Source organism: Miniopterus natalensis, chromosome 7 (assembly GCF_054644295.1).
Source record: "Miniopterus natalensis isolate mMinNat1 chromosome 7, mMinNat1.hap1, whole genome shotgun sequence".
Taxonomy (NCBI): domain Eukaryota; kingdom Metazoa; phylum Chordata; class Mammalia; order Chiroptera; family Miniopteridae; genus Miniopterus; species Miniopterus natalensis.
The window spans coordinates 46718986-46735338 of NC_142087.1; the positions used below are offsets into that span (position 1 = coordinate 46718986).

General features: G+C 46.1%; 1 protein-coding gene across 4 annotated transcripts in view; it reads right to left on the bottom strand.

Moving 5' to 3' along the window:
- Nucleotides 1-16353, bottom strand: part of KCTD1 (potassium channel tetramerization domain containing 1) — a 173740-nt gene that overhangs the window by 80400 nt on the left and 76987 nt on the right. The window contains exon 1 of one of the 4 annotated variants that reach the window (XM_087819021.1): nucleotides 6724-6744. The exons of 2 other annotated variants lie outside the window; for them this stretch is intronic. Coding sequence is in view for 1 of the 2 variants with exons in the window: in XM_087819020.1 (XP_087675146.1) it covers nucleotides 4573-6381 (1809 nt within the window). In the remaining variant the exon portion in view is untranslated. Of the gene's footprint in view, nucleotides 1-4572; nucleotides 6679-6723; nucleotides 6745-16353 lie in introns of those variants that run through there. One more of the 4 variants, XM_087819020.1, reaches the window with a different exon arrangement.

Here is a 16353-nt window from a genome sequence, read left to right on the forward strand (position 1 = left end):
AGTATCTCCTCTTGGACTAATTAATTCCCACTCCCCTATCCCCTACCCAAAAACTCCAATGAAGTATTTAAAAAGGCATCCTGACTAAGAGGTACAATGCAATGAATGACCAATCGAGAGACGTACATTAGGTCCTAGAAATAAAAGTTTGAGAATATGACAGGCCCACAGATTACTATTATGTCTGGCCCTAAGATTTCCAACATAGGTAACCACACAGTAACTCCTATCTACATTTTGTTTTTAAAATAGCAGTTAACATACAGCCCGGCTGGGTGTGGCTCAGTGGTTGAGCATCGACCTAGGATTCAAGAGATCGGGGTTCGATTCCCGGTCAGGGCACATGCCCGGGTTGCGGGCTGCAGCCGATCAATGACTCTCTCATCATTGATGTTTCCATCTCTCTCTCTCCCTTCCTCTCTCTGAAATCAATAAAGATATATTAAAATAAATAAATAAATAAATAAATAAACAAATAAATAATAAAATAGCAGTCAACATACAAAAGATAACTTGAAACTGAACTGTTTATTAAATGACTGAAGTGGAGTTCTGACTGGCTTAAGCCAAGGTGAGAACCTGCGTAAGTGATCTCACATACAACTAGCAGTCCTATTAGAAGAAGGGGCTCTTCCTGCTTCTTACCCATTTGCAATGACAAGAGAATGAATGACCTTTTGGGTGTCATTTGTTAGGGCAGCCAGATTTTTAAATCAGGATGACACAAGGACTTAAGTTTTAGATAGATGGGATTCACTTTCTCCTCTGGCAGCAAAAACTTCTTTTTCTATTTCCTGGATCAGATTTAATAGATAGTGAGCTGACATATATGAGGGTTTATATCAATTTAAAATAATATGCCTGAGTACTGAATGTAATATGCAAGAGTAAAAGTGCAGACTTCTTCCCCAAAAAGACTGCTGCAAAACATTGAGTGAATTACCATTTAACTTTATTTTGATACAGTTTTAATATTTAATGAGGTCAAAATCTTGCCAATGAGACTACTTGACAAGTGGAAAATAGATTAATTTATACAGATTCCTAGTACAAGAGCCAGATTAGTAGGTGCTCAGTAACTGTTTTCTGAATGAATGAAAAAAGGTACATACTTAATGACATTTAGTTTCTCCACCAATCTGAACTAGCCATAAAGCAGAGCAAACATTCCTGCAGCAGAAAGAGAAATGTAGCCACAAACTAACATCAAAAATCAGGAAAATATCCCTTTTAAACAGTGCAGCTAATCCTAGTAGCTCCTGATAATCATTGCAAAAAAGTTCTTACAATTGCTATAGCTGTTAAACACACTACTCCTTTCACACTTATAGAAGTCTGTATCTGTCTTTAAGTAGAAAAGGGTATCCCTTCTGCCTACTCTCCAAATGCAAAATAAAACTATTAAGTAAATAGATCGAATATTCCTTTCCCCTTCCCATACTGCAGCACCAGAATCTGAATGCAAACTGGTTTTCCTGTGCTATCAGCATCTGGCTTCTCAAAGGCAAGGTCATGAATGACTGCATGTGCCCCATAGGGAGGCTGTTCCAATTTTCAACTTGGAAACTGTAAGGACCAAACTCTGGCCCACAGTGAAGACAATGAAACAGAAACAGTGGACATGCACCGCTGACTCCAGAATCTTTCCACTAATAGACTTTCTACTTTCAGAATTCCTTAAAAGTATTTCTGGAAACAATCTGGGTTAGGGTCAAGTAAGAGCAAGTTACTTGCAGCTTTGTCACAAGCTTATGAATGCTTCTAAGTGTACTTTAGGAAGCTAATGTTCACATTTTTGTTTGGTACTGGAGAGAGGCACAGTCCATAAAAACTTAAGCAACAAAACTATATTTAAAATCTAAGTTCCTATTAGTATTCTATAGACGAACATTAGAAATCTCTGTTATCTCTATCTAAACTGAAGTACTGTTTTCTGAGGAAGGAAAAATGCTGTGAAGATCCAAAGGGAACAGCTATGAGAATGTAGAATAGGCCCGATAAATCTTTTAAAATGCACCTTTTAAAATGTACCACGTGATAACTCCACCTGGGAGCTAGAATTTACACCAATAACTGGATCATCTTAGATTACAACAGCTGGTGGAGGAAAAGGGAACTAAAACTACCCTTTACTTTGAACACAGCCATTCCAGAGAATTAAAGAGTGAATCAGTTAAAGCAACCATCACCGCTCCCCCCCAATAAAAAACAAAACCCAGGCACTTCACATGAGTTAAAATCATAAATTCCATGATCTTTGTTAATCCTTAAGTGCATTCATTTTTCAACCAGTCCCATAAATGACACACTTACTAATGTCCTCAAGAAGTAATAAGAGTCAGTGCATTTAAAGTAACAGGCTCTTCACTTTTTGAGAAACTCACACTGTTAGACGGGAATTAAAGCATCAGGGTGTGACTGTATTACCAAGGAGTCTAGAGTAACATGGTCACTAGTGGAATTCAGTGACACACCACTTGATGAGGTGCTGTGAGTACTAAGGTTAGACAGCCTATGTTTATAATTAAGTAATGATGACTGAAACTTGAAGTACACATGGCATTTCCTGGGGATTAATGGCCAGCCAGAGGAGTTGACAACCTAGAGCAATGCCTTGGGCTAGTCATTAATCCCCAGGAAATGCCCTGGACCTCAATTGTTACGGTGATTTTAATAAATAGAGGAAATATAAGTTTAATATCTACTTTTTACTTAAACATTTGTTTTATACTTAGAATACTCAGACTTCATGAGTTCTACAGTAGTTACTAAACAGTTCCTGTAAATTTCTTAATACTGATTTTTAAAAATTTACTCTAACACAAGTGAAAAGCTTTGCACATATTAAAAATGTGCAAAGAGAACAACTTTTTGTAGTATTTTAACTACAGGGGACTTAGTTAAAATACTACAAAAAGTTTCAGAGCCATATTAATGATATAACCAACATATGGATACTCACATCTATACTTAACTTGGGAGTTAACGGACGACTCAATAAAATTAAAAGAATCAGTATTCAGGTTTATAGAACTCATTCATCTCACTCGGTTAAAATAAAGACTGTAAGAGAGCAACTGCATTCCTTAAAACAAAATAAAGCCAACTAAACAAACCCCAGCTTAATCTTTTGTGAACCTTAAGTCATGATTCTATGACACTGGTGTCAAGAAACCAACAGGCAGATGCCAGTAGACAAACTGTTTCATTATTATACCAAGCAGGTATATACTTTAATAAACTCTCTTAGGCTTTTAATTCTTAATCAGATGCTATTCTGAACCAGGACATTTTAAGGGTTTTTACTTTAGCAGAAAAAAGTGAACATTTATTTTTGCTTTCAAAGAAAAAGCAAACCCAAATTTTCCGGAGAGAAAAAATTCTCCTCTCCATCCTTGAAACTCCTGAAAACAACCTCGTGGTCTGTCAGAAATGTACTACACTCACTAGAAGTACAGAAAGAAAGACACATAGCCTACAGGTCTCATGTATTTTAGAGAACTTTGGTGTTTATATTATCGTTCACAGCCTCTTTCTCAGTTGGCCTTGAGGCTTGCTGATTAGCTGGTAAATGTTTGAAAGGGTCAGTTTGTCCAGAACTGGAATTTCTACTTTGGAAACAGCACAGAGGTACCTGACATCTGTTCCTTGAAGGACCTGCACTACACTTCCAGACTTAGAGTTGAAATTCCTACTTCTGCTTGATGACAGGGAGGTCAGTGGTAAAACCTCCAGTGGCTACTCCTGCCTGCAGAACAGAGCATAGTTCCCAAAGACCTCTGGTTTCTGACTCCTAGAGAAGAGTATCCAAGATGAGTATCATTTTAATAATACGAATATATTCATGAGTCTTCTCTGCCCCCTAGATTATGAGCTCCATGGGGCTAGGGAAAGACAGCAATGTTTTAGTGCCCTCAGTGCTGGGCACCACAAGCTATATGCTCCAAGGAAGAGCCTGGCTGGTAGGGCGATATCCTTTCCATCTAATAACTTTAACAACTGACTTTAGTTTATGGAAACTACGCCCCAAACCTCACTTCACATCCAGCTACACGTTACTGGCACTCAACTGCCAGTCTCTCCACTCCCCACCCCCTTAGAGGAAGTGGGATTGGCATGCTTTCTTTTTAATAATTTATGCTTTTCTAACTTCATAAGTTACGGTGAATATGTAAGAGTATTTTAATGGTTACTTTATTCAAATATATTTGAACTAACTGCTTCCTTTATATGTACAGTATTCCTGCACTCTTTGCCTTATAAAACTCACGCATTCAATGGAGAGAGGCTGCCAGGGCCGAGCTAACCCTTTTGTTCTGCTAACTTTGAAGATTTTAGCTTACTGCGCAGCAGTGATTGTTAGGGCGATTGCCCTCTCACATCTTTTAAGGCGAGGTGTAAACTTTCCTGAAAAGCACCAAGAGTTAAGCTTCTAAGGGTGAAATCGAATCTGATTCAGTATATTTGCCACTTTTTGAAGCTTCCCCTAACCCGTCAAGAACTGCATTAGCACAAGTTAGTCTCCAAGCGGTACCAAAGAAACATTTCATGCATAGAGTTTAGTTTGGTTACCTGGGTGGGGGAAACAATAGCAGGTGAAACTATGGTGGGAGAATTGGTGCTTCTGTGCCCATTGGCTTCTGGAAGAAGAGGCAGGGGGTCGTGTTTCACTGAAACCACCACCACCGCATCCACAGGATCCGAGGGACGGATACAAAGTCTTTTGGGGGAAGAGGGGCCGCAGATTTCCCCTGACCCGAACACCGACTCGTACAGGGCACGCTTGGGCGCAGCCTCAGATTTCACGTCGGGCCCGATCAAGCTGTCTTTGGGGAGGATATAGGTGTTCCCCAGCGAGGAAGGCTGGGGGCGGTGGTGGTGGGAGGGATGTGTAGGGGGGTGATGGGAGTGGTGGCGAGCCGCCCCGTTTAGAGCCTCAGCGTAGCAGCCCTGCAGGGCAGGCGAGCCCAGTTTGGTACCGATGCCCGCGATGCTGTTGAGCGTGGCGATGGAGACGGCGCCGATGCAATGGTTGGTGTAGGTCTTGGAGAGCTTGGCCGCCTTGGAGAGCATCTGCATCCTGGTGCCCAGCAAGTTCTTGCCAATGGCTTTGTTCTCGTACCAGGTCACATCGCCCTCGCTGCAGTGGTCCCGGGGCCGCTGGAAGAACGCCTTGCAGAGGGGGTTGCGCTTCGACAAGTACTTGACGAAACTGGCATAGGGGCAGAACTCGGTGCCCGTCTCGTACATGCGGGGCAAGTTCTCCTCATCGCTGCTCTCCGCGCGTTTCTTGCTCCACGACGACGAGCGCGACTTGTGGTAGGGTCCGAGGGACTTAAAGTAGACGAACTTGCGGCCGTCCTCGTCCATGGCCAGCCCAAAAGAGTCCTCCTCCAGCTCGCGCTGGTTCTCCCGGCCACGCGTGCAGAAGTACATGCACGTCTCGAACCAGACCTTGTTGAGCAGCCCGAAGGGTGTGTTGGTGCTGAAGACGCTGGAGGTGTAGAGCTTGCGCAGGTCGGCGCGCGTGATGGCTTGCTTCTGCACCACGGGCCCCGCACCCTGCTCCTCGAGCTTGCGGATGACCGCGGCCAGCGTCAGGTTGGCGCTGCGCAGCTCGGGGTCCTTGGTGAGGTCTAGCGTGCGGCAGTACGGGGGCTCGTTGAGGTAGCGGTTGAGGGAGCTGCGGATGCTGATGAGCGACGACTTGCTGTAGAGCTGGCCGCTCTTGGAGCGGGCCTCGGCGTAGAAGGAGCGCAGCACGCGGCACAGCGCCCCCTTGTCCATGGTCTCGAAGTCCGGGCTCTGCGCCTTCTCGCTCAGGTACTCCCGGAAGATGCGCACGGCGTAGCGGGTGGCCAGCCGGGTGTTCTCGCTCAGCCGGGCCCGCTCGGGGCGCTGCAGCACGTCGGGGTCCAGCTCGGCGCCGTCCCCGGGAGGCCCGCCGCGGGCCCGGGGCGTCAGCAGGCGCGGCGGCGCCTCCGGCTCCAGCGCGGCGCTCTGGTCCATATTGATCATATGGACCGGCTCCGGCTCCAGCTCCTCCCCGGCCGAATCCTCTGGCTCCAGGGGCTCGTCCCAGTCCAGCCCCATCTCTTCCTCCTCCTCTTCCTCCTCCTCGTCCTCCTCCAGCCCCCCACCGCCGTCCTCCTCGTCCCCCGTTATCTGCACCTCCTGGATCTCGTCCTCCTCCTCCTCCTCTTCCTCCTCCTCCTCGCCCGCGCTGCAGTAGTGCGGGCGGCCGTGGCGGCGGCCGCGGCCCCCCGCCCCGCGCTCGCCCTCGCCCCGCTCCCCATTGTTCTCGGCGGCGGCGGCGGCGGCCGCGCTGGCGCTGCCGCCCGCGCTGGTGTTACAGTCCCCGCTGCCAGGCATTCTCGCCATATTGCCGTCTCTCTGCCAGTCCTCGGGCAGGGCGCATGCGCTATATTGGACCGCAGCGCTGAGAGCTTTTGTGTTTAATGACCTTCAGCTACCGGGAGGCAAAGCAGGGCTCTTAAAGGAGCCGCGCTCCAATTGTCAATTCGGAGCGCAGCTCCGCAGGGCCAGCGGCGCTCAAGGGATGGAGGGGAGGTGGGGAAAGTTAGACGGGGAGAGGGTGAGAACGGAGGCTGGCTGGACCCCCTTCCTCCCCCACCCATCTCCCCACTCCTAAGGAAACTTTGAAGGGGAAAAAAATGAAAGGGGAGGAAGAGCTGTCGGTGGGGGTGAACACTCCCAACTTACCCTCTGGCGGAGTGGCGCGCGGGCCCGGGCGGGAGAGAGGGAGGGCCGGCGGGAGGGCGGGGCGGTCTCGCTTCTCTAAGTAATGCCCGAGGAGCAGTGCCCCTTCCACCGCCCCCTCATTGCCCCCCGGAGCCGGGGGTTCGGGGAGGTGGCTGCGCCGGACAGGCCGCGGGTGCTGCTTCGAGAAGCCCGTGTCTGGGGCCGCCCGGAGCGGAGTGGAGCTGGCAGGTTAATGAGCAGGGTGGAGGAGGCACAGTGAGGCCCCGCACCCTCTCTGCGCCCGCGGCCAGGGCGCAGCGGGCGAGGCTTGGGAGCGGGATGGGGCTGGCGGCGGCTCCCCCACCTACTTGCTGGCGGCGAGGCGCGGGGGCCTGGGGCCAGCCGCACAGCTCCCAGCTCCCTTTTCGACTCTTGCAAAGGAGCGAAACACGCCCCACGTCAGCCTCATCCCTTTCGACTTTTCCAACAGCTACTTTTAAGCTGTCATTAAAGACCTGGGGCGCTCCCCGTAGGTCTGGGGCAAGTTCGCGCCGGTCCAGCCTGCCTGGGGAAGCAGCGAGAAAGAAAGACTGGGAGGGGCGGTTGGGAGGGGAGACGCGGAGAGAGGCGCTGGGGACCCCAGGGGACCCCTCCCTTCCCACCCAGGCCACCGCCCTCCTAGCTTGGAGCAAGCTGACACAACTCTCACTGGAGAGGTGCTCCACCTGGTTGGCACTAGAGCATTGTCCGTCCCTGAGGCCCGTCGGGCGAGCGGGCGGAAAAAGTGAACTTGGGTCTCGGCCGCCCCCGCTGCCGGCACAATTCCGGCAATTCGTATCCTGAGCGCGCTCTCCTTCCAAGTTTGCCAACCGCCACTCGTTTCGCCCTCAGGGCTGCGCTGCCTCGGGGCGCACGGGGGCGGGCACCTGCGAAACTGGAAAGGCGGCCAAAGAGCTCGCCCGGTCCCGCTTTCCCATAGGAGACACTGCCCCATTTCCAGCCCGACGCCCGCCCCCAGCGCGCTCCGGCTCTGCGCGCCCTCGCGTCGCCGCCTCCCGCGGTCGCGGTCCAGGGGCAGCGCCCCGGGAGCCGCCAGAAATCTGGGCTGTTTACTTTGGAGGCACAGCCCGGCCACCTCCGGAGCTCGTCCTGCATCCTAACTTGCTCGGGCCGCCGGAGTGTCCCCTGGCGCGCGGGCCAGCCCCTAGCCCCCGCGGCGAGGGGAGCCGACGGAGCGCGGTCTCGGTGGCAGGACTCCGGCCCAGGCCGCCCTCCTGCGAGGCAGCCCCTTCAGCGCCTCGGTTTGCCTCCGAGGCCGAACTCCGTGCGGGTCGGCTGGGGGAGTCTTGCCTGCTGTCCACTCCCCCCTCCTGGGCAGTTTATAATTTTACGCATCGATAGAAACGCGCCCGTCAATTTGTAATTTTTTAAAAAAGGAAAAGGAAAGGGGGCAGAACTGGGTCTCTGTGCCGTGTGAGCGTCTAAGTGCGAGTTGGTGGCGTCTCCACGGATCAGCCCTTGTCCTCCGCGTGCCTCCTCGGCCTTGGACGCCGTGCAGCGTTGGGGAAACAGCGCCAGGTGTGAACAAGTCAGAGCAAGTCCCTGCCTCGCGGGCCCCCTCCCGCTCCTCGGGGAAAACACACACACATACACACACACACACACACACACACACACACACGGCACGCACACACTCATCCACACACACACACACACACACACACACACACACGGCACGCACACACTCATCCGCCCAGCTCTCCACAAAGAACCGTCATGGGAGGCCAGGAATTCGTAGGTTACACTCCCAGGGAATCGTCCCAGATGTGCAGCCGGCTTTGTTCAAACTGCATTCATTGCCTCCCAAAATATCTAGAAAGGCGCGTGTGTTTCCCGGAGCCCAGCGCAGCAAGCGGCTAAGTTGGCGGCACACCCGGCCCCTCGCCAGGAGCCGGCATACACCAGTCGCGTACGGCTGCTTCTGGAAGTCTGGGCCTTTGTCCCGGGATGCTTCAGGTTGTCTGGCCACCGGCACACTCGGGCGGGAAATTTCAGCGGGGCCGAGAGCTCAGGTGGGAGCCAGGCCGGTTACCTGCCAGGGGCCGCTCCCAGGACGCGCTGGTGCAGGAGCAGCGAACCTGGGGGCCGTGCTCCGGGCTCTGCGGGGGACTCAGGCCCACGCTCCAGCCCAGGGGTGAAGGCGCCCCCAGGCTCTTCCCCCTTCTGCGGGCTGCGGGGGGCCCCTCCGCCCCCCAGCTCTCCTCCCAGACCCGCAAGATGCTTTGAATTGCTCGCAGTTTACCGGAGGCGATGTACTGGGTTGGACGCTCCGGGAAACAAAGCAACCAAAAACAGCTCCCGGTTGACGTCAACTTATTTTCAGAAAAGAAAATAGTTTTGTGCTCCCAGGACAAAATACCCCCCAGGGCAGGTCTCCACTGGAAAAAGCCAGAGGGCGGGGGTGGGGAATAGCAGAGCCAAAAAAAAAAAAAAATCAAAAAAAATCCAAGCGCAAATAACTTTTTAACGGACTTGGAAAAACAACAGTTTCAGATGCTGCCAGAACAGTTTGCAAACCACCGGCAGGACTCCCGCTTACGTTAGGTACGAAAAACGCACCTTGGAAAGTATGCCTGGCCCTGATTATTAGGGAGACTGTGGATCAGCTTCGTGGCACCAGCTCTTGAAACGCTACCAAAATTCTTTGCCCATAATGATACCTCATCAAATATTGGAAAACACCTCTTTAGGTTAGTACCTACCTCTTCAGGTTAGTATTTACCAGGAAGAACAACCAGAAAAACCAAGCAGTTATAAACCCATCCCTCTTCTGACTCTCTCCCCCAAAGTTGCTTAATTTTTAAAACCCAACAATACAAAATTACAGTTAAGTTTAAAGGAGGTTTAATAAATGGTCCCTTAATAACATCCTGTGCTTCCATACACGCAATTCCAAACTGAGAGAATTAAAAAAGCTTTCTCCATATTATTCTGGTACAGAGGCAATATTGGTTCCTTTCTGCGTATCAGCCCAGCCCGCCACTTTGATTTTGCCCTATCACGAAGTCCATTCAGCCCTCCTCTTACAACTGCCAGCTCCCTCACTCCTTTGTCAGGAAGCTTTCCTTATTTCTTGTGCAGAATGCATATCAACTTTATATAAAAATGATTCCAGTGCTGTATGGAACATTTGTTGCAGTTATTTAACTGTCAGAACTCTTTACTATAAGCTACGCTAAGATGTTTACAACTTCAACAAGATGTGCCATATTTTTGTCTCTATCATCATCATTATAAAGTACCATCTACAAATTTGTGCTTCTCCATTTCTTAGATTTCTTGAAGGTAGTGACATGACCGTTTTGGAAGGAAAAACTCCAAATGTTTCCCCCTCATTTTATAATCACCTACTCCCACTTCCAGGTCACACTTTATGAAAGGTTACAGTTACCCAAAAACATTCAGCTCTTTTTTCTCTTGGCTTCCAGTCTTCTGAGCATCATCTGTTACGTAACTGGTGTAGTTGTTTTTTATCTGCCTGGTTCCACTACTAAAGCAGTATACCTTTGTGGTTTAGGTTGGTGCCTGGGACCTGGTGAGCACTCTAGTCATTTACCTTAAAGGAATGAATGAACAGGCTCTGTGTTTAGGGAAATCCTGTTTAGCAAGAAACTTTTTGGTGAAAAATCTAAAGTAACATGGACCCGAATATCTATATTAAGAATCAGGACAAAAAGTAACTACAAGGCAACATTATTGTTTGCAAGTTAAAAAGAATGTAGTGACTGTTTCGGTTTAATATTTCCTTACCATGAATTCCCTCTTTAGTAGAACACACTGTAGGAAGTTATTGCAAAAGTGAGTGAGGGGTCGGGGAATGGAGGTAGGTACATACTAAGAGAGGTGGGTTGGGGGGGATTTCAATGGATAAATTCAAGGAATTGCATGGGCTCCTGGGAGCAGAGGTCAGAAAAATGTTTGGTTCATCACTTTAAGTCATGTTTAGTCCATCACTTTTAGGTCAGGCTTTCTTGATTTGATTACTAAAAGATTCATAAAGTATTTTGGAGGTTAAATATGAATTCAGATTGAAGCTATTTTGACATATCCTTATTTCAGTTTCACTACTAAATTCTGTTGAATTCAATTGAAGATCATCTTGAGTAATGTTTTTTTGAACTCAGATGAAAATAGAACCCATGCAATCTAATTCTATAAAGTGGAAGAAAAGAAAACTCCAGAAGACAAAAACTATGTCTTATTTATTACTGCAGGTCTGATTCATTTCTAGTATAGTTTCTTAGCATATTTTAGCAGAGTGGCTGGCACATAGTAGACACTCAGTAAACATACAAATATTTATGTGTGGAGAGAGAGCTAACCTCCACAAGGTTATGTAGCAGAGTGGTTAAAAGCTTCATCTTTGAAACCAGACTGCCTGGGTTTGACTCCTAGTTTGGCTTTACCAGGGGCCCTCTTTTATGTCTCAGTTCTCTCATTTTACTATCTGAATGGTAATAATAGCCTCTACATCATAGGATTGTTGTGAAAATTAAATGAGTTAATATTAGTAAAGAATGTAATACAGTGCCCGGAGCATTAGTAAGCATTTAACTCCTTGCTCTCATTAAGGCTTGATTATAAACAGGAAAACCAAGTCCAGGAGCCTCACAAAAGTTAAGCTACTTGCCCAGGTCTCCCAGACCTCCTAGGGCAGGAAAGTGTGGCTCCATAGCCCATGCTTGAGCCACTTGACCACACTGAGCTTCTAGGAACCAAGGAATGAAAAAAAAAAACTTCAAGGGAACGACTTCCTTAAAATAGTTCTGTGTGTCATTTGATTTGGGAATCTTCGAAAGCCAGAATAGTCCTAAGCCAAGCGAGGCCTTGGACTGTGTGCACAATGGATATGGCCTAAGAGACAGTGTCACATTTGTACTTGGCACCTAAAACACTGGTGCTGTTTTCTTGGACTGTTGGAAGTAGAGACCCATTTGTGTCTTAGAAGAATGACAGTAAAGAGTTTAGAGGCAAAGGAATGTCCACAAACCCAACCAGACTAAAATGAGGTGCTTTCTGCTGAAATCCTGGGCTGTTCTGCCTAAATCCCCTGGGAGCAAGGAGAATATTACCTGTTTTTATCTTTGATGCTTTGTCAAAAAACAGGTCAGCTTGAACTTAACACAAGGATCGACAGGAGTGGAATTTTTGGTTTCTAATTGCTACCTAGTTACTATAATTCTTGATCTTTTCACCTACCAGTCTCCCAGATGTTTTGAAAGCAAGTGATACCTGAGGGAAATGTAGTTTTTCAAAAGTCAATTGTGTTTTTGTGGAGCCAAAAAATGTGCTATTATAATATTCTGACAATGCAACTTCACTTGGTTAATAAAGAAGTCATATGTGAGGGCTTTCCAAATTAAATCAAAAATAAAATTAATAATTATAGTAGTTTATCTTCTAGTCATATATTTTTAAAGGGTATGTGGGATTGAAGTGGATGTCAGTCCTATTATTAAATAACATTTATTTCAATGTCACTGTAATATTGATTAAGGTGGAAAGGAAATAAAGATATGTGTTAATGTCATGTAACAAACACATATATTTTAAATAATGGATGAGCTATTTACATTTGTCTCAGAACATAAAGTGTTCCTGAAACTATGTACCATATTTTTAAAAGTAGCCTATTAATTTAGTAAAAGCAAAATAAAACAACAAAAATGTAAAAAAAAACACTTTATTCCCTAATATTGGTATGAAAATGTTATTCTCCTATTTTTATTGTCAATATCAATTAAGATAGCCTTTTAAAAAAGCCACGAAACCGTTCATATTCTGTGACCCAGAAATTCCTTCCAGAAATAATTCATCTTAAGAAATATCAAATTTTATTTGTATTTTGGTCAAGTTTAGCTTATTGCATCTAGACAACTTGGATAAATGAGCTTTGCAGTACAAGTCATACAGGGTGCTCTAGAACTACGCTTCACAATGTCTTGGAGACCTACCTTTGTTTACAAAAGTTTAGAGAGTTAGTATTTGTTGAGTGAAGGAAAGATGAAATTCAGTTAGGGAGAATCCTGTTCTGTAGCGATGTCAGGCACCCTTTGATGACTATCGATAATCATGGTGAAAGGATGTAAGCTAAAAGGGCAAAGGAAGATACATTTTAAAGCTTCTATTTCAATGTCTTCATGACTTTGAGAAAGTTTAAGGACCAGATTTTGGAGCTCTAGATGTCAGAATTTAGTATCTAGGTATAGCATGGCAGTTCACAGGATGTGCTGAGGAGTGGGTATATACCTGCCCCGTGGCTATGTTTCTAAATGAACTAAAAAAGAAAAAAAAAATCCCCTTTTAAATACCCAGAAGCACTAACCCACATTTTGAACTAATTGACTTACTTTTTCTTAGGAAAGCTTAATTTAACTGTTAGGGGCACATGGGTTTATCTGAATATTTAAAGAAGCCCTGGGATGGGCTTGTTCTATTTCTTTAATTCGATGCTGGAGATCCAGGCTTTGTACCTGATGGAAGAGAACAGCCTTGGAGAGGGACGGGAGCGGGACACATTGTGACCTAACCCCTCTATTTTGGGACCTACGTGTGCAGAGCCAGGGCACGGTTGATACTAGTACAGTATTCGTAATTCTTCATGTTTACTCTTCCTACAGTCTGCACTTTGATTAGGATCCCCCAGGGGTCATATGCTGCCATCACTCCAAATAAAAACAGACTCCCCTGACGATGAGGGCATCTGTTTGTTTCCCTATCTTTTCTCTCTTCATGGCTCATTCTCTTAAATATAAAAAGGAAAGGGAAAACTGTGATTTCCCCCTCCCCCCCATTCTTTTCTGTTTATAAAAGCAGTCAGCCTTCATTGGAGAAGGTCCAGAAAGTACAGAAATGTGGAAAAATATCTTTCTTGTTAACATTCACTGGATGCTGGCTGTGAGATTGGTCTTTTACATTAACACCCTCAAGTTGTTCTCATGAGTATATGTGAGGATTGTTTCTATCTTCCAGATGAGTAAGAAACCCTGAGCTTAAATAACTTGCCCAACATCACACAGCTACTGAGGACAAGACTCTGGAGTGCACACATTTTCTTAACAATTCCCCAGACCAGGTCCTTCAGTTCTGTTTCCATCGTCCAGAAGAAAACTCTTTACATTAGAGTGTATTTTCATGAATTCAGTCCCACATGGTTTACTGTTTAAGTATTACACATTACAAAATTCATAATTCAGAGAATGTATACAGTAGGTTTGGGGGCAAACTCCGCCAAGCACATGTGAAGAGGTAGGAAGGGTAGAAGATTCTCTCCAGGATCATGCCTGGCCTGAGTCAGGTTCATGTGGTCAAGAGTTTTCCTTCTGCCTTTCTCATAGTTATCCTATTTCCATCTGCCACAGAAAAACCTCTTAACCTATTCTTTTTTTTTTTTTTAATCTTCACCCAGGGTTGTTTTTTCCATTGCTTTTCAGAGAGTGGAAGGGGGAGAGAGATAGAAACAGCAATGTGAAAGAGACACATCCATTGGTTGCCTCCCACACTCACTCCAGGTCAGGGCCTGGATCAAGCCTGCAACTGAGGTGCGTGCCCTTGACTGGAAGTTAACTGGAGACCCTTCAGTCCAAGGGCTGACGCTCTAACCCCTTGGCCAAACTAGCTAGGGCCATGAACCTATTCTTCATCCATCTGGGAAGTTGAGTTGAACTGTCAGAGTTCAAGGACGAACCTCACTTCAGGTCTTTTTGCTGTCCACATGGTAAGGCATATAGAACACAGCTTTAAGTGGACGGTCACTAAAATGGCAGGAAAGGGTTTGCTCTGGCTAACGTTCCTAGTTCTGTGGTATTTTGGTCATTGAAAAGCTTTTTTGTGTGTGTCTCAGCATCATGCTTTAGTGGCTCACATGCTTTCTAAATTTACTATTAATTTAGCTTTCCCGGAACTATTGGCTTTTGAGACTTAAAGCCCGAGGCAGTTGGTGAACCTCAGAGTGCATCAGAATCTACCAGAATCACCTAGGGAATTTCTTTTAAAATGCAGATTCTTGGGTGCCAGCTCCAGAGATTCTGATTTAGTAGGTCTAGAGGACAGTCCAAGAATGTACATTTTTAACACACAGTTCAGACAATTTAATACTAATTTAACTGCACTTTGAGAAACACTGCTCAAAAGCTAATATAATTTAGCAAGCAATAAAATAATTTCCTCTTTATTAGTGATTACTAAATCATTTTGAATTCATTTGAAAATCTAATGAAAGCTTTGAAACCTCTTCCTCAGAAGATGCATATCCATAATTTTGCCTATGATTTCAGGGGAACTTGGGTCAACTTGTATTCTTAAAATGCTCTTTTCTGGTTTCCAACACCATTTTAAAGGAATTTTAAAGAAATATATCTTTATTGATTTCAGAGAGAGGAAGGGAGAAGGAGAGATAGAAACATCAATGATGAGAGAGTCATTGATCGGCTGCCTTCTGCACGCCCCCACTGGGGATCGAGCCTGAAAGCCGGGCATGTGCCCTGACTGGAAATCCACCCGCAATCTCCTGGATCATAGGTCGATGCTCAACCACTGAGCCATCCCTGGCCAGACTCCAACACCATTTTAATACTTTTCCTCCCCTGGTCAAAAAGATATCATGGCTCCTTTCTTTAATTTTAAGCCCAAACTCCCCATAATCTTGGCTACAGTTTAATTTCCTAACATTCTTCATTGCATCTCCCTAACATGAGCCCAGCTCTCTGCGGGAGAGGAGTCCAGAGAGAACAGCGCTGGAAAGGGAGAAAACATGGCTGGGAGTCCCCAGGACACTGACCTTCCAACTTGAATGTGCATCTGAATTCCCTGAGGGCTGACGCAGCAGGTTCAAGTGGGGCCCAAGGATATGCAAACTCTCAGATGATGCTGATGTAAACCAGCTGAAATGGTAGGCAAAATGTTCTCTATATGTACATCTGTGTATTTTCCTAGAACAAGGATTCATAGCTTTCAGCAGGACCTAAAGGAGTCTATGACTCAAAGTAGTTTACGAAACATACATATAGATATGAAGAAATAAGCACATGCATCCTCTATTGCTAGAAGTATAAACTGGTACAGTCTTTTTTAGAGGACAATTTGGCAGTAGCTATCAGCACTCAAAATGCACATCCCTTTCAACCCAGCAACTCATTTCTAGGAATCTAGGCTGTACACAAAGAAAATGTTCAAGGATGTTCTTGAAGCATTGTTTGTAATAAAACATCATTGGATACAATCCAATTCTACAAGTGGATCATCTATTAAACAAAATAGTAGCTGTAGATACAAAGAATAATGTATGTTTGTGCATGCTGAGTGGAATGGTCTCTAAGGCATTGTATTAAACGAGTCAAGAATTTGAATTTAAAGTATGAGTTCACTTGTTGAAAATATCCTGACCTTGGTTTTCAATGAGGTTCCACTTCCATTATGGTCCCCCTACATCCCTACAGTTAAATTTCTCTTGCTACCAACCAAGATCCTAACTACACCTTCACTGTCTGCCCAGGTCCAACTCCCAAATCTCAGACTCAGTGAGAGTCACCACAGTTCATCCTCTATGCAAGACTGAAACCTGAACATCTCCTCCCCCTCCATACTCCTTCT